Below are 19,147 nucleotides of genomic sequence, written 5' to 3'. Positions count from 1 at the left end.
GAATAAGTTATTTTAATATTGTACCTATGTATACTTAAGAATAAAATATTTTGTACATTTTTTTTGTTTTATTTCTTCTTGATTTTATAAGATAAATAATCCTTTTTCGTTGCTTAGAAGTGCGATATATATATTTCCTGAATAAAATTTAAGGAATTATGAAAAATATTCAAATTATGTGACTGATTTGTTAAAAACTAGGTAAAACTAGCATTTGATTTTTTTGAAAAATAATAAATATTATCCGTGTATCGAATCGATAATGTCTTACCTGTATGCACAATCTGATATCACTGCAAATAAAATCGTATCTTTTGTTATTACACGCTTTATATTAGCTTCACCTGTATGTTTGTAACCGACTTCTTTGGGCGCGATTTTGACCCACTTTAAACGGCCAGATTTCGTTCAAACTTTGTAGATTTATTTCGGACCGATGACAATACACTAATTTGATAAAATAAATAATAGTTAAAAAAAATAAAAAACGCGTTTTATAGAAAACCGAACTAAAAGCATACTAAAAGCGTGTTTTTTAGTTTTTTTTTAACTATTATTATTTATTATGTTGACATCCATACAAATTCAAGTAACAATCGTTTAAAAATATTATATGAACTTAAAGCTTGATTAAAAGTTAAAATGCGAAATTTATACTGTTTCATGTTTCTTGAATTTTCAAACCTTAACCAAAACCGATTTGTATAAATTTTGTTAAGTAATAGTTTAGTTATTAACTAACTATTAGTTGAGATTTGGAAGGAAGAACATTGTATTTTTTTTACTTGATCCATTTCTTCCTTACTTCGTATTTGTAACTATGGTGATTGAACCCCGGGCTGAGTGGTAGTGTGAATAAATGATGTTCATATTTACTTTTAAAACCAATAAAGTTGTTTATAAATACAATATTATGAACAACATCTTGATTTTTTATATTAATCGAGCCGCTTGTCTCAACTCCACCCAAGTGACCCGGGATAATAACAAAATAAAATAAGGCCAATGTGATAAGTGACTAAGGAAAAGCTCTCTGCTAGTTATTTTTTTTAATCTCGCGTATTAAATGCCTAGTGCGTACAGCGTACTACTAAAAATATTCGCGCAATTTTTGTCAGTTGAATTCAGTTTTCAACCGAGAAACACATGTAATGTAATAATTAATATAAAGCTAAAATACACTCTTACATGAAATTATTGTATTTTTATCGTTCCTTGATAAATGTACAAAGTTTGTATGTTATAACCTATCCATTTAGATCTTTGATGATCATTGAAAAACAGGTGCGAATTAATAATATTCCACTTTAATTTATCTAATCACATAAAATTTATAAAATTATAAAAAAAAACACTAACGCCATCTATTATCGACAGGAAAAAATTCTTCTACACACACGCATCTACGACATCTAGTGTCAACTAGAAGCATTAACTTCAGCTATGTCGTTTCATTTAAGAAAACTAGATAGCGCTAATATTTGCTTTTTTTTAATTAGTTAAAGAAACAGTTGCGAATTAATGTTTTTTTAAAATAATGTTGTGTAAAATTTTAAAGCAATTTTATTTGAGTAAATAAAAATTGTATAAAAGTAATTAAAAAATTAAACAGAACTTAATAAGACAGCGCCATCTGTTGTCGAAAAGAATTAAATCTATTTATATAAGAGACATCTAGTGTCAAGTAGAAGCATTAAATTCAGCTATTTCGTCTTTTAGAAAAACTAGATGGCGCTAATATTTATTTTATATTTTGCTAGTATGAAAAACAGTTGCGAAATAATGTTCTTTTTAATAATGTTATTTAAATTTCCAGAGTAATTTCGTAAGTATATGCTTAAATTACAAATTTATTAGAGAAATTAAAAAAATATATATTTGTTTTTAAAACAGCGCCATCTGTTGTTGATAGGATTTAATTTTTTTAAATAAGAGACATCTAGTGTCCAATAGAAATATTAAATTCATTTATGTCGTTTCATTTAGAGAAACTAGATGGCGCTTATATAAAATTTAAAATAATCTTAACAAGACAGCGCTATCTGTTGTTGACAGGAATTAAATCTATTTAAATTAGAGTTTAATGCTCTAAGTTAGAGTCATTAAATTTTAGTAGGTAAGTAGAATTTTTGGATTAAATTATGAAAAACAAGATGGTTTAACATTAAAAAAAAAAAATGTGGTGCTGATATTTTTTTGTTTTTCATTGTAAATGCGCATTCCAAAACTGTTGCGAATTAATAAAAACCAAATCCCATACGTATATTCTAACATCTATTTTTTGTTATTAGAATTTTCTATTTATATTTTAAACTTTTGGCAATTTTTTTAATGCATGTTATTAACAAATTTGTAAACAAATTTTGTTTTTCAATTAGGTGCCTACCTACCTAGTTTGCATTTAATTATAATTTTTATCGTGGGCGGTGTTTACTCTTTGTTTACTGGTGCCCGAATAAAAAGTTCCGATTAGGTAGGTAGGTAATAGGTAAGTATATCTTTTCAAACTTGATAGAACTTTACATCCCAAGGAGGATCATAATATTTTAAAATCGGACACCGTTAATTAATGACTTAAAAAATATTAAGATTCAAGGTCAAAATAATAACAACAAAGTGTTCCATAAATGAAGAATTTTAGATGCATTTTATTTTCCGTCTTATTGCTGGACTTTTATCTTTGAAAGCGAGAAGGATGCATGTATCTCGCTCGCTCTCATGTAAGCAGTATGTCCTCTCCCCGCGCGCCGCCGTCGTTTATTTCCTCGCGCCCGACAGTTTGGCGCGGCTACTCCGCCTCCGCCTCGCCTCCTATTGACTTCGTTTCCATTATAGCTGTTTGATATAAAAATAATGTCCCATTTTTTAATATCACAGATGTGAAAATGAATGTAATTTTAGATTATAAAATTGACGATTAGATTAAGATATATATATTTGAATATGTTTACGTAAGTATATCGTTTGTACATTAGGTATTTTTATACATATTGTATACATGTACCTAACTATATTCAGTCCGAAAAGTTTGATATTATAATTCATAATAATTAATTGTTTGAATCATTACATTTCCTACAATGTACATAATAATATTTATTATGCATAATATGGTAAAAGATGTTACCTACTCAATGAAAAAAAAAATGTTGTGTGGTTTTATGAAACCACGGTAAAAGTGAAACTTTCCGAACACTGCTTTTATACCTACTCGGCAGCCGACCGTCACGCGACATACGCTACACAGACCAAAAAGTTTGAGACGATGTAATAAAAGTTTCACTTTAAAAATGCTTATTACTGTTTTTTTGTTTAGGTGGTAATACACCATTTCTTAAAATAATACATCAAAGTATTTTAAATATTTATTTCTTTGTGTTTAAGATTCCTAGTGGTCATCAGAACCTTTTTAAAAGAGAATTTCCCATACTATCCTGATATAATTATTACTTTATAAATAAGTAACCCTCTTACATTATTCAACGAAGAAAGGATCAGTTAAGTTAAACAGTTTAATTTTTAAGTACAATTAAAAGTTAATGCAATAAATCGTTATCGCTAGCGTAATGGAAACAGTGCCGTCGATTCTCAGTAATCGCACCAAGTCGTAAACAGCCCGCTGTGGCCTCGCGCTTCGTTACGATCCGTGTGCCCACCAATAGCACGCAAATTTCGCGTCATATAGCGTCATATTCGACCAATAGGACGTCGAATATTTGACGCTAACGCTAAAAATAGCTTATCTGAGTCATGGAATAAAAGCAGTGGTTGTTTCTTGACAATGTTTAGAAACAAGTGGAACGCCGAGCGTAGTGGACGTGCGTTTTCGCATGAGAAAGTTTTGTTCGTGTAGTGAGTTCAGTGATACCGAGTGATTCGGTGCTAACACATGGTTCGATCCGGCCACGGGATGGAGACCACTTTCTACGACGAGCAGTATCCCCTCAGCGGACCAGTGGAAAATTTGAAAAGATCATTAACATTGGATTTGGATTTCGGCAGAGGCAAGCGGGCCCGCGGGCCGCCTGTGCTGTCGTCACCTGACTTGCAGCTGCTGAAGCTCGGCTCTCCCGAGCTGGAGAAGCTGATCATGCAGAACGGCATGATCACCACCGCAACTCCGACGCCCGGCGGGCCGGTGCTGTTCCCCCCCGCGGCGCCCACGGAGGAGCAAGAGATGTACGCGCGGCCATTCGTCGAGGCGCTCGACAAGCTGCACCACGGCGAGCCCGCGCCGCTCGCGCCGCACTCGCGCATCGTGTACGCCGACCTCGACCGCCCGCTCGACCGGTACCCCACCCCGGTGGTCAAGGACGAGCCCCAGACCGTCCCGAGCGCCACCAACTCGCCCCCGCTCTCCCCCATCGACATGGACTCCCAGGAGAGAATCAAATTGGAACGCAAGAGGCAGAGGAATCGAGTGGCCGCCTCCAAGTGCAGACGGCGGAAACTGGAACGCATCTCGAAGCTGGAAGAGAAAGTGAAGTTACTGAAGGGCGAGAACGCGGAGCTGGCGCAGATGGTGGTGAAACTGAAGGACCACGTCTCGCGGCTGAAGCAGCAGGTGCTGGAGCACGCCAACGGCGGCTGCCACATCGACACGCACTTCTGAGCGCGCGCGCCGCCCTTCCCCACATTCCATGCTAGTCGCGCCCGCTCGGACGCAGCATACAAAGCAATTTGTGATCTTAATTTTATCGTGTAATATATAGTTAACTCTAGTGATAAGGTGATAAATAAAAGATGCTCTGGTGTTAAGTCTGAAGCGGAACCTCTGCTCGTTCGAAGGATGTACTTAGCGGTTCACGAGTGTAGCTTCCTTTGTAAGTCGCAGTTTTATCGTTTTCCTTGTATCAGTATTGCGTCGTCTCATTTAGAATAGTGTAGAAACTAGAAAGGATAATCGTGCAACGTCATTGGACTGCAAACTGAGCGAGACTGATGCGACGTTGCCAGCTTTACGTTTATTGCTTCCCGCACCGCTGTGGTTTCGACATTTCGAACCGCCAAATTGGAATTTCCATTGTTCATTTACGTTCGAAGTGACCTGACGGCGCGGTTTTATAATATTTTTGTCGTTTCGCTTTGCATGATAAACAGATGCACAATTTTACAAACTGAAAGAGAGGCTCGATTTGACAGGGCCGCAATGGTATTGGTGCGATAGAGAGGGGTATACGGTAGAGCTGGCAACGGCGTATCACAAGTCACGAGCGGATGTTCTGCTAATTAAAATTCCGCCTGCGCCGCCCTCGCGGAATGGCGGCCATGTGTTCGGCAATCGGACGTTCCGAATCACGTTTTGTTGCACAAGGTTAACTTTTTCATCGCTTCGCGGCGCCTCGGTGCCTGATGAAATAGTTGATACATGCTGGATGATTACAAAAAGCTCGTGTGAAAGACTGATCGTATGCGAGACCGAGTGAGTTGTAATTTGTGAGTGAGATTTATGAGTGTGAGTTCTTGTACGTTTCAGAACTGACCCGGTGCTCTTGAGAGGTCTTGTAACATGAGGCCGTCCGATTTTGATGGATGTATGAAAGCTGAGTGAACGAATGAGTTTGAATAGGATGAGTACAAGTGCGATGTATTTATTAGTGAGAATGGTTAATTATTAGAATCAAGTAGCAATCTCGAGTGCCTACGCTTTGTAAACGGAAGCCTATAACTACGTTTTTATTGTTTTTGTTACCAATTAAAATGTGCTACAGTGAAATTGTTCTGTACCATTGTCTTCTTTAGGTACTTTAAGTAATTATACCAGCTAACAAGTTGAATTGTTATTATATATTATATTGGGGGAGCTCGTCTGTAAATGTTGTTTAATATATTTGTGAAATACGCGATAGTCTGACGAGTGAACCCTTTTGTATTATTTTTATACAAAAAGATTTCAGAATGTTAACAATAATTTGTAAGTTTATAAATGATAAAGAACAGTTATAACTAAATAATATATTTCTATAAATTTAACAAAGTATATTGTTTTATACTGAACATATTGTATGATAAAAGAATGGAGAGAAATAAATTATGAAGATTATTATACCATTTAATATTATCTTTTATTTATCCCAATTATTATGTTTTATGGAGCTGTTGAAGTTTGTAAACATATGAAAGCGTCTACTGCAAAATAAACACAGAGAATGACACCATTATTAGTGTTATGTCATGACGTAAGAATTAAGAAATATAACACCAATGTAAAAATAATGGTGTTGTAGTTCAAACGAATTGATAATAATAAACGTCATTACTATTCATTATTGTCTATTCAGAAATCACGCCCACGGCCCACGAAGTGTGACGTGAAAAAGAAAGTGACAGACGAGTCTGAGCCAACTGACATTGAATTAAACTTACATTTCTTGCTTTTGCATCATGTGACGAAATTATAAAGAGTTAAAAAACAAGTAATAAATGTCGACACGTTACATAGTTTTCCCCGAAGCTTACTTAAGCTTAGGCCAAAATCACACTATGGCCAAAATATTATAGAATAGAATAGAAAACACTTTATTGTACAATGCACACAAAAACAAAATTTACAAAAAACGATATTTAACTTAAAATAAATGTACAATTTGGCGGCCTTATCGCTTAAAAGCGATTTCTTCCAGGCAACCTTGGGGTATAGGAAAAATAAATCAGTAAAAAGGTAGATAGTGCATAAATACGTACATTATACAAGAAACTGTAATTATACATAGATTACATATACTTAAGAATCAAATAATATTATACAAAAACAAATGAGAAATGAGCAGTATAGGAATACAAATATTAGAAGAGAGGAAAATAAATTTACATAAATAGATAACTAAATCAGCAAAGAACATAGACAAACAGCATTAGAGAGATAGATAGTAGTTCTTAACAAGAGTTTTAAAACTATATAAAGATTGGGCTTGCCTGATCGTTGTTGGGAGAGAGTTCCACAATCTTACGGCTTGTACGGTAAAAGAGCAATCGTAGAATTTGGAAGTGTGAACAGGCATACAAAGCGTAAGATTGTCGGAGGAACGGAGATTGAGTTCATGAGAAGACCCCATAAACACAAATCTTTTTTTCAAGTAGGAAGGAGTTCTAGGATCAAAAAGGATGGAGTATAATAAGGAAAGGATATGCATATTCCGGCGAAGACGGATAGGAAGCCATCTGAGCTGTGAGCGGAAATCGGAGATATGGTCGAATTTACGTAAACCAAAGATAAATCTAATTGCAAAATTTTGAAGACGTTCCAATTTGTTAAGGTGCTCCTCAGTAAGGTCTAAATAGCTTGCATCAGCGTAGTCAAGGATAGAAAGAAGCAAAGACTGCGCGAGCAAAATTTTCGTGGGTTTTGGTAGAAAATTGCGCAGTCGTCTTAACATCGAACCAACCCCAAAGATCTTACGGCTTACCTGTTGTACGTGTTCTGTCCACGATAGAGTTTGGTCAAACCATATGCCGAGATTTTTAACCGTTGGACTGTAGTCAACATCAACACCATCGATAGTAATTGCAGGCAGGTCTTCAAAAGAAACCCTAGATATGAAGTGAGGACTGCCTATTACTATTACTTGCGTTTTCGTTGGGTTAATTTTGAGTCCATACTGATGAGCCCATGTCACAATAGCACGCAGATCATTATTGATACACTCAACAGCTTGTTCAAGATGCTCAAGACTTGCATGGGTGTAAATTTGTAAATCGTCTGCATATAGATGGTAGAGAGAAGATAATTTACAAGTTATTGAATTAATAAATACGCTAAAAAGGAGTGGTGACAACACGCCGCCTTGAGGTACACCAGCAGTGATATCGCACCAAGTTGAAAAATTATTATCAACACGAATACACTGCCGGCGACCATGTAGATAGCTACGAAACCAGTCGATCACTGCAGGAGATATATTAAGAGAACTCAGCAATGCCAACAATATATCGAAATCAACGGTGTTGAAAGCATTGGAAAAGTCTATAAGAGTAAGAATTGTTAGCTGTTTATTATCCATTGCCAGACGAATATCATCTGTAACCTTGACAAGCGCAGTGACCGTACTATGACCGGCTCTGAAACCGGATTGTAAAGGATCTAATAAGGAGTTTTTCGTTAGAAAAAGGCACAGCTGTTGCTGTACTAGTTTCTCGAGGATTTTTGAAAGGAAGGGCAGGATTGAAATGGGACGATAATCGGAAAAGCTGGAAGGGTTAATCTTTTTCGGGAGAGGAACTACATGAGCGTCCTTCCAACTATCGGGGAAGCTAGCGGTTGAAATAGAGAAATTGAGGATATGTGATATGATAGGAGTGACTATGTCAAGGATAGGTAGGATCATAGTACGGCCAATGCCATCACAGCCCAGAGCATTCGAAGCAATGGACAATATGTTCTTTTTAATATCACTGTCAGTGAACGATGTGAAATTGAACGGAGGAAAACTAGGGGTCGGCAAAGATGAAAGAAAGTTAATAGTATCGAACTTAGTATTGCTATCTAAAGGAGCAACCGAAGAAGTAAAGTGTTTATTTAATTGGTTTAGGTTGGTATTGAGAGGAATATTAGTATTAGATTTGCCAACTCCAAGGGATTTAAGAAATTTCCAGGTACTACTTGTGTTGCCGTTCTCAACAGATTTATGGAAGTGGCGTCGTTGCGCATCTCTACACATCGTATTGCAGCGATTACGAAGAACTTTATATTTCTCCCGGTTGAAGTCTGAGTTGTTCTGCTTGAACCTTGATTTAGCCAAATTCTTCTTGTGAACTAGCGATTTCAGCTCATCAGTAAGCCAAGGAGCCGGAGCATGTTTCATTCTAATAGCTCTAATGGGTGCATGGACGTCGTACAATTTTACAATAATAGTGTTGAAGACATCAACTTTAGTTGTCACTGTGTCGGCAGAGAAAACGGGAGACCAATCTATTTTTTGTGCATCTTCACATAGACGTTCTAAGTTCATATCACGAAAATTACGCTGCAGCAGAACCTTGTGCTTCTTTTTAGGAGGACGTAGGAGGTATGACAGGAAGATTAGGTCATGAAAGGAAAAGGCGTCGGCGGAACATTGCCCGTGTTTCGAAACATGGCTAGTGGAAGAAACAATAATTAAATCTAGGAAAGAAGGATTACAGCCAGGAGCAGAGTGGGTAGGATTAAGAGGAAGTATGTTTAAATCACAAGAGGAAACAACAGAGGAAAGTTTATGACTACGGGCATCATTTTTCAAGAGACAAGTATTGAAATCACCCATAATCAGTACGTGTTCATAAAGAGGTCGTAGGTTTTCAAGGATAGTTTCAAAGTTATGGAAATAATTGACAAGGAGAGAGGGAACATAGAAAACACCTAAAAGGATTTTTTTATTCGAAATATTTAATTCTAATAGGATATACTCGGCCGCATCATCTGGCGGTGGCTGAGGAGAAGTGCTGACGATAGAAAACGGTATGTCGTTGCGTAAGTAAATAGCAACTCCACCCCCTCCACGGCCGGTGCGGTCGTTACGTATCAAATTAAAACCAGGAAGGGAATAGGTAACGGAAGAAAGGCAGGGTTTGAGCCATGTTTCAGAAATAAGAAGGGCATGGATGGGAGCATTGGAAAAAGATGCAAGCAAATCGTTGAAGTGGGCCGGAATACTTTGCGCATTTATATGGATAAGATTAAGGTTGTTAGGAACATTGGAAAAAGTGGAAGCAAGCGTTTTGTCGAGTGGTAAATACTCTGTGCTATGGAAACTATCATTGAAGCTGTTATTTGAGCTGGATAAAGTATGGTAGGAGTCACTGCAATCTGTGTCATTTAATAGAGCAATATTTGTAAATTATATTTAAGTATAATAAAGAAATAAAAGATAGATAAATATATGTATAATATACAGAAAGAGAAAAATATAAACGTAAATTTGAATAAAGAGAAAAAAATATATATATATACAAGAAAAAAAAAAAAATATAAATAATAAATTTTCCTATACCCGCCAGCAGCATTAGAAAGTAATACATAAATCACACAAAACATAATGGAACGTTAAAAAAAAATAAAATAATAATAATTCACAAATGGCAACAATAATTGAGTTGACAACTACTAACATCTTGTCTATATCTGACAGGTGACAGCTCACAATCACAACATTGAAATGACAATTGACATTTGACAAGTTAGTTTGGATTATGAGAGATAGTAGATACAAAAGTAAACAAAAGTAATTACATATTTATTAGAGGGTAAAAAGCTAAGAGGTAAAATACCACAGATAAAATAATTTTGAAGTGAATGAAATAAACAGATCGTGAACAAAAGAAGCAAGAATGAAATTAAAAGAAATATAATAAGTACCTAATGGGTGGTATAACCTCATAGATTTGAAATTTACTTTTACTTTTTAGGACGCCTCGTTCGAGAGCCGGTTGTCCCCTTGATATCTTTAGTGTTGTTGGATGTTGCAGCAGATAGCTCAGTGCTATCACAAGCGATAAGATCAAGGTCCTCGGATGAAACAACTCTGTGGCGAACTCCATCAGAGGTCCGGATGATAATACTCCCCTCAAGCGTCCAACACCTTGGAATACCAAACTTCTTGCGTGCAGCCATAAAAGTGTCATGCCTGGCCTTTGTGAGATACTCAGAGATGGTAATACCCGTGTTCTTGAAGCAAGTTTTAGAGAACCAAACATGATCCCTCATTGGCAGACTTTTAAATTTGACTAAAATAGGCCGGGGCTTATCGGTATTGCCACGACCCAAACGATGACAGCGACTAAAGCTTTCGGGTACAACCTCAGGTTTTTGAAGCTGGTCAGCGAGCACTTTAGCGACCAGTGCAGCAGTATCTTCTTTTCTCTCCTCAGTAACTCCATGCACAAGTAGCATTTTGCGGCGAGATCGAGTTTCCTGCTGGTCGGATATTTTAAAAAGTAACTCAACTTGTGCATGCAAAGTCTTCAGCGAGGTCATCACAAAAGAACGGAATTCATAAAATTCAGAAGACACAACATTTGAATTAGGTGAAGTTGGTGCTGTCCCATGTAGGTTTTTTTCAAACTCTGCCATCTTTGAGGTGAATAATTCAGTCATCTCTGTCAGTGATTGCTTGATAGAGTCCATTGTGACTTAGTGGTTGAATATTTGAAAGTTGTGAATAGTTTTATAAAATAACTAAAGGAGATATGTTGCTGGTAGGTACAAGATCTTATTCAGCCATAAATTCACACTTATTAAACACTTTAAATATTAAAAATACAATTATTTTCGAGAGCACAGAAAAATACGTTAATCTAGGCACACACCTACCCTCCCTATATGTTCTGAGAAACTATAAAGTAGGGGAAAAACATTGATCTTCAACAAGATAAACAGTTATCCTTGTGGCTTGTGCATATTGTATGCTATCGAACGCTATTTTCTTTCAGTATTTGATTTAGTGTATTACCGTATTTTATTGGTTCTGATAATATATTACGTCCATTATTCAACATTATGTGCCTATTTACAGTTTAGTTAGTTTTGTAATAAAGGTCACCGGCCTTTGGTCTTACATAACATGCACTGCTTACCTAAATAATTAGTAAATTTATGTAATAAGAACATTATGATTATTATACGTCTACATATTGAAAAAATGTATTTCGCATTCGGCCTGTCAAAATGACGTTTCACGCATAAAGGCAAATTAAAGAATCAAAAAATTATTGTGTTCCATATAATATGTCCAACGATCTTCATGTTGCCAAACAAAATGCGACACCAATCGCATGTAATGCTGCTTTGCGGTTAATTATTTATAATATTCCATGTTTACGATAACATTATTATGAAAGCGTGCGTCAGCTGTCATTTAATTATGATTAAATTCGTCATAAATGTCACGTTCGTTGAACACAGTTTGTACACATTTCAGATCAATGATTTTAGATAAACATATCTATAAATATAACGAAGGTCACTCATGAACATCGGTGCCAAATGGATTCAACCGGACATCCGAATACCAGATGACGTGACGTGATTACTTTGATAATGGATACGATTTGTTTGAATATGTGTGACACGATTCTCTGTATTATGGTAAACAAAACAACAGATCACTGTAACAGTGTGTTGTAATTCATTCTAGAATTTTCCAAAATTAATAACAGCAGGCTTTGTTTTTTAAACGTTCCAAAATCAAAACTATTTATGATCATGTTTTGTTCAAGATCGGTATTTTATCATAAAGGATTGTATAATTTAAGTGATCTTTATCTACCGCTAACACATTCATTTTTTTTATTTGAATCTGCAGATTTACAATATGCAAAAACATAATTTTTTTTATTCCATCATAATATTATGTTATTTACACAAACCTAAAAGCAAAAATTAATGAAAATATTTTAAAATCTGGCGCGATTTTAAAATCAAACATAAATATAGTAAGCTCTTAAAAGTTTCCATGACACCAATTTTATGGAAAATTTCAACAACCTACCACACTGCGTCTTGACTTGTTTACGATTTATATCATTTTATTATGTAGGTACTTTAAATTGATGGTTTAATTTAATTTATAACTGGTTAATTGGCTAGGTATATTTTTTTAATCGTGAGAATGTAGGTACATAGATAACGGATGAAATTAAAACGTTGATATTTTTTTTAATTAGTACATTGGTACTTACATGTATGATTTTTAAGGGAATTATTAGATCTAGGGCACAGGGGCTCAAAAGTCAAGGCGGATTTATCCTTGAATAAAACAAAATTAGGTTGATATCAAACATTTATTTATTCGCTCAGTCCTCTTCTTCATGTTGTATCGTGCAAGAATAACTTATTTCATAATCTTTCACAATTTTAATTGCTACTACATGCTTGTGAACATAGAAGCCAGTTTTAAACACTAAGATTGTTTTGAGGAAAATCAAATTTGTATGAAATTTGGGTACCTAATACGTATATAGGTACTGTAAAAGTTAAAGTGGACTAGGTGTGGGACTAGGCTACGTTTCTGTAAGGACGGTTAGCCGGGCTCTGCGCATGTAAAACCATTGGCTGCTTCTAGAAAAATATCCGTTTTAGGTCCCCTAGAAAGTCCAAGATTTCATTGTTTTATATTCATAAGTGGGTCAGTGCAACAACATGTAGGTAGTTAATATGGGCATTGTTATACATTTAATATTTACAAACAGTCGTGTTTTAACTCGTACGTCTGATGTTATTTAAACAATTATATTTTCAATAGCGAAGGAACGCTCTCTGAATGTTTATGAAAATACAATCTATTTTATTATTTTAAGAATGGCACAGTGGTTTAATTAGGCATTTAAAAGTATTATTAGATGATTTATCATTTAATACATGCTTAGTCAGGCACTTTGAATTTGTTCACGTGGTAAGCAGTAATTGAAAGAACCTTATATTCTGTACTAGCTGTGCCGCGCGGTTTCACCCGCATTGCACCGCTCCTGTTGGTCTTAGCGTGATGATATATAGCCTATAGCCTTCCTCGATAAATGAGCTATCTAACACCGAAAGAATTTTTCAAATCGGACCAGTAGTTCCTGAGATTAGCGCGTTCAAACAAACAAACAAACTCTAAGGGTAGTATAGATTATTAGAGGTCCTAACTTATATACCAAGATTTCTAAGCGTAGGTAAGTGGAAACATGGTCAAAAACTATGACTCGATTTTGATTAAAGGTGCCACATATTCACAACGATGAATTAATTTCGTCTATTTGTTAATAATCATTACTATGATTTAAAACTTAATTAAACAATAATTCAAATGATTTCATTATGAGTTTTATTTCTATACACCCTATTAAGGATACAGTGCGTACATACAGCCATCAAATAAAAAAAAGAAAAACCCATAGAAAATATAGACTTTTCTGACAATAGTGTTTGGAAGCAGTCCAACTTCCAAGGAACCTCTGCGTGCGGTCGGTTTCTCTGTACTGGCTACCGACGAGCGGTGACTCATTGGTAAGAACACAAAAAAGGGTAATGTGTGGACAGATATTATTAGGAGTTGGTTGAGGCTTGTAAAGTAGGTATACGTCAGCTTTAGATGGATTATTATTACTTAAGTTGTAACTTGTACCTATTTTTAATATTTTTTGGAAACTACCAATTTCTAAAATTATAAGAGCTGTTGCTAAATTTTGGTAGGTTTTCGAGATTTGACGTTAGCACTGATTAAGTATAAAATATTAATATTTAACACTGCGATAGGTACTTATATGAAAAAAAAAACATTTCATTAATTAATATTTTCTTAATGAATTTCAAACAGACGATTTAGCGATCTGGGGGTTAGCTACTGTATACAATTTTATAAAAATTAGATTTAAGAAGTACATTGACGTCACAGATCCCAATAATAGAAATGTTATGTAACATGGAACGTACGGTAATGTATTGTATTGGAGATTTATTTTATTTTGTATCGACGACACGTGCGGCAGCTGGCTGAAAGCCAAGTATACAATTTTATTTCTTTAATTTATATAATAAAAGTTTATTTTCACATGTTGAATTATTCAATGCACATCATTTTTACATTTTCTATCTTTCAATTTACTTGCTTATTATTAAGTCATAAAATTATGATAAGTAATAAAAGAAGTTGGTTGGTGAAGTCTTCGTTTTTCTGCTTCTGTAATTTCATGAAAACATTTTGCTTTTTAAAAGATTTTATATAGGTAACTCTTAACAATAACACAACGTAATAATATAGTCAAAAATGTACATAAAGTAAGTAATTTATTGCCGTCCCACAACATAAATTTGATTTCTAGTAAACTGTAAAAAGTAAAAACAGTATTGTCATTTGCCATTCCTAAAAAAGTGTCAACGTTCAAATTGGCGCGCAAACCTTACCACTTTCACGAATTTCACAACGCAATGCAATGGCGGAAAGCGACTCCTGACACACTTTCTTTCATTGTTTACATGGCTGTGTTTGATTTAAACAGGTCCATAGAGAAGCATAAGGAGATAATAATAATCCGCATCTCAAAAACGGTTCTTTGACTTTATGGCTCGGTGCGCAAAGGACAAAAATAACGAACAAAAGAATTGTTTTCAAATATTATTATTACCTTATTAAACAGTCGCAGTAAAATGTCCCTTAGAAATAAGGTGACACTTTACAAAACGGTGGTCCGTCCAATCCTCACTTATAGTAGTGTAGTTTTCGCGCATTGCGCCCCCAGCTCCATACACAAGCTCCAGACGATTCAGTCGCGGTTCATGAGAACGGCGACTGGAGCGCCCTGGTTCGTGCGTAACGTGGACCTACATAGGGACCTAGAACTCCCCACCATAGCCCAATGGATGAAGCAAGCGTCTAAGCGCTACTTCGACAAGGCTAAAAACCACCCCAACCCATTGGTGACAAAGGCCATCGCATACGTCGCGAATCCCGATCCCACTCGTCGTCGCAGGCGGCCGAGACACGTCTTGGACGACTCCGACGACGACATTACCAAAGCTAACGCACGGCTAGACGCGGCGATTGAAGCCCAACGTCGAAACAACCGCGACACCGCACACACCACAGCAGAAAGCGTACACCGTCTTCGCCGGCGAAGACGAGGTCCCTTGTTCCGCGTTCCCGCGCCCACCCGGGTGAGCGCCCGTCCGATTAGGGCCCTTCTGGCCTCCTCCACTCAAGCGACAGCTCAAGCCGAGGTTCGTGGTCCCCGTCAAGGGGGGACGCCCTTGTGCATGTCGCTACCAGGGTGAACCTTCAGTTCACCCCCGCGTCCGCGTTAAAATGTAGAAGCCCTTCTGGCTAACATTGAGAGACACCACACAAAAAAAAAAAAAAAACAAATATTATGCAGTTATTTAGTAATGTTGGACAGAGTGGTTTGGACTTTGGACTGATTATAACTGGATTTTGAACGGCGGTTCAAAGAGCAGAAATAATATTATGTCCATGTCAAGTTCGCAATATAAATCTTATATATAAAATTCTCGTGTCACAATGTTAGTCTGCATACTCCTCCGAAACGGGTGGACCGATTCTCATGAAATTTTCTGTGCATATCGGGTAAGTCTGAGAATCGGCCAACATCTATTTTTCATATGTACCACGGGCGAAGCCGGGGCGGACCGCTAGTATAATATAAAATAATATTATCTGGCATTAGTAATAATATCATCCGTTGCACTAAAACATAAGCTAATAAATTTCTACAATTTTTAATAGGTAGTTTTTTTAATCCATTTATAAATAACAAGCTTAAACGAGCGGTATTACTTTATACTTAATTATTTTGCGGACCTCTACTAGGACACAGGGCATAGGTATTTACTATTTAGAGATACATAACTCTTGATTTTTACGAATATGTACCTATAAATGGAAATAGAAAAGCAAACATAGGTCACAGACATAGTTAGTTGAAACTTTGAAAGGTCAGGTTTCGCCACGTTACAGGGAAAGACGCAGGTTCGAGTCCCGCACTCCCGCCGCATGCTCCAATTTATTCTATTCCTTAATTTTTTTCAAATATACCAGTTTCATATTGTTTCCTATATTTGTTATGCAGGTCCTTTATAATTTATTTAAATAATTAAAGTAGATAATCCAACGCTATCTGCGCACACGCTCTTTGTTCGAAGACAAAGAATAATAATGCTACGTGTAGCGCATGTGTGCAGTGTCGCGCGTGCATGTGTGTGCGTACGATAGAAATAAAATAATATTACGATCGATAAAAAACAGGTGTTCTGTTTAATTTTATTGTAGGGTTTCTGTAGGAGGGTTTGCTTATATTATTTTTACCTGACTACAGCAAAAGATGGTTATAAATTATAATTTTAAAAATTTACCTACTGTGCAGTGTTTGTTGGTCTTGGATTTGGTCGACTGTTCCTGTAAATTCCGAATTATTTTTTTAAATAATTTATGACTTAAGTATCTTGTTCATTCATTCATATAGGTCTATGATATCTAGTCATCTAGTATTTAAGTCACTATTGTATCTGTTCCAGATCTAATATGCAAGATAATATTATCTTCGCTAAAAAGAAATCTTTGAGCGCTATTTTGTGAATTTTTCTTTCTTGTCAATATTGTCATTTAGATACAGAGAAATAAAGCAAGTTATTTTTACCTTGTTGTTACTATACTTTATTTATTACTAGCGGTCCGCCCCGGCTTCGCCCGTGGTACATATTTACGTTTTCTCTACATAAAAACCATCCTCGTACTTCAAGGAATATAATTAAAAAAATAATTATCGAAATCGGTTCAGCCGTTCTCGAGTTATGCGCTTACCAACACATTTTGCGATTCATTTTTATATATAAGATTAGAGTAGGAATTGTATGGGATGCAATATTTCGCACAAATCTACCAAAGAAGCAAATCGCTCCAAATATTATTACTTTAATTTTACGAATATTCTCAAAACCATAACCAAGTTACACGAATCATTAGTTACTGTATACGAAAATACAGAAATAAAATAAAGCACACACCAAAATGGCGGGGTGTCATTGACCCGATTTAAAGAATTTTGGACAAAGAATGGGGAGCCATCGCTTACTGCCGTTCTGAGAACGTTCCTTACCATGGTATAGAGTAATAAATTAAAGAGAATTGATGGAAGTGGGCGTTAATATGTAATACAAGAATTATATTTAGAACATTATTTTCGTAGCCTCATATAAATCAACGGACGGAGGTTGATGCTCTATTGTTTGGTTTAATACAAAATTTTGTGTGAGAGCAACTTTAATGCTCTAAGTACGTAGGCGAAGATATGTTAATTTTGTTATATAGATTTACGAAATACGATATCCCATTCCAACTATTTTACAGGATTACCTCGAGAAAAACGTTCTAATAGATTTGTAAAAGTAGATAGGTAATAAATGTTTAATTTCAGAGGAATGGTTAATAAACTTTAATAAATCACCTTTACTTGTCGTTGTTACTCTTTGAATGGTCGATAAAAAACCTCACATAAGATTAGCGTTTACGTAGCAGCTATAGTAATCTGCGGCACAATATGTCTGTGGTATGGTGGTAACTGGTATTTGGAAACACATATTTTGTAATTTATGAGTCTTCGCCATGTCTTCGCCGACTAAAGGGAGAGCTATGATTATAGCCCAGTGTTTACCTCTCCCAAAATAACTTTAAGATTATAACAATTTCAAAAATAATCTATCGATAGGAGCATATTAGAAGCGTCTGCGTTTTATTGGCTATATTGCCATACTAAAATAAAAAAGGAAACACAAGATCAATCTGCTAACATTTTCCTCTGGACATGAAATTCCATTGACCAATTTTTAAGGAAAAATTGACAAAATATAATAAAGCCGAAATTTTCCGAAGTTCATTTCAGGTTGAAAAATATGAGAGCTAAGAGCTAGCGCGCACGAGCAACTTTGTCTCCGCAACTATTTTGTCTCTCCCATCAATTGTATGGGGAGTTGCGTCGCTACGTGCGCGCACTTTCATACTAGCCCATGGGTGGAGAGACAAAATAGTTGCGAAGACAAAATAGTTGCGGAGACAAAGTTGCTCGTGCGCGCACTGTCTAAGCCATTCTGAGCCTAAGTCCTGAGCAGAAGTACTCATTTCGTAGAAAATTATCGAAAAACCTATTATTAATTAAGTATGTCGTGAATGTGGAGTATTGTTATGTGATTGTATGCAAATTATGTGTCGCTTCTAGTGTCAAACTGTAGACAATGGCAAATAAATTATTGATCACTTGACAAACAATTTGCAATGTTGAGCGCGGGAAATACACATTGTATTTTGAATTAATGTACCTATCCATTGCAATGTTATTTTTTTTATACTTAAATAAATGTTAAATGTCCAACCTGACTTTTAATTCGAATCAGTGGTTCCTGAAATAACCTCGTTTAAATAAACGATGAAACAAACACTCCAGCTTTAATATTATATTAAAAAACAATATTAGAGACTACACACACCCACACATAATCCCACACCCATAAGGCTGAAGGCATTATTATATCTAAAACTAAAGAGATTGCAATGTGTTTCATAATACATACTATCTAATCAAACGTCGACACATTTGTTTAAATTAAAAAAAATAAGGAAGAAAAAATTATCGCTGAATTTAAAATGATAGTGTGACATTTTCGTCATTGAGATTAAAATATAGTTCT

General features: G+C 35.7%; 2 protein-coding genes across 2 annotated transcripts; one reads left to right on the top strand and one right to left on the bottom strand.

The window, feature by feature from the left end:
- Nucleotides 1–3,768: 3,768 nt before the first annotated feature.
- Nucleotides 3,769–6,056, top strand: Jra (Jun-related antigen). The gene has a single exon (XM_089704560.1). It carries the CDS (start codon nucleotides 3,890–3,892, stop codon nucleotides 4,610–4,612), a length of 723 nt encoding a protein of 240 aa, XP_089560686.1. The 5' UTR covers nucleotides 3,769–3,889; the 3' UTR covers nucleotides 4,613–6,056.
- Nucleotides 6,057–10,207: 4,151 nt separating this feature from the next.
- On the bottom strand, nucleotides 10,208–11,282 carry LOC149481907 (uncharacterized). The gene has a single exon (XM_089704602.1). It carries the CDS (start codon nucleotides 11,096–11,098, stop codon nucleotides 10,370–10,372), a length of 729 nt encoding a protein of 242 aa, XP_089560728.1. The 5' UTR covers nucleotides 11,099–11,282; the 3' UTR covers nucleotides 10,208–10,369.
- Nucleotides 11,283–19,147: the final 7,865 nt, after the last annotated feature.

Source organism: Colias philodice, chromosome 16, assembly GCF_061535455.1.
Source record: "Colias philodice isolate Cphi_HAF_F1 chromosome 16, ilColPhil1 Martin Lab GWU primary, whole genome shotgun sequence".
Taxonomy (NCBI): domain Eukaryota; kingdom Metazoa; phylum Arthropoda; class Insecta; order Lepidoptera; family Pieridae; genus Colias; species Colias philodice.
Note: the sequence above shows the minus strand (reverse complement) of the source record. Positions and strands in the feature narration are given on the sequence as shown.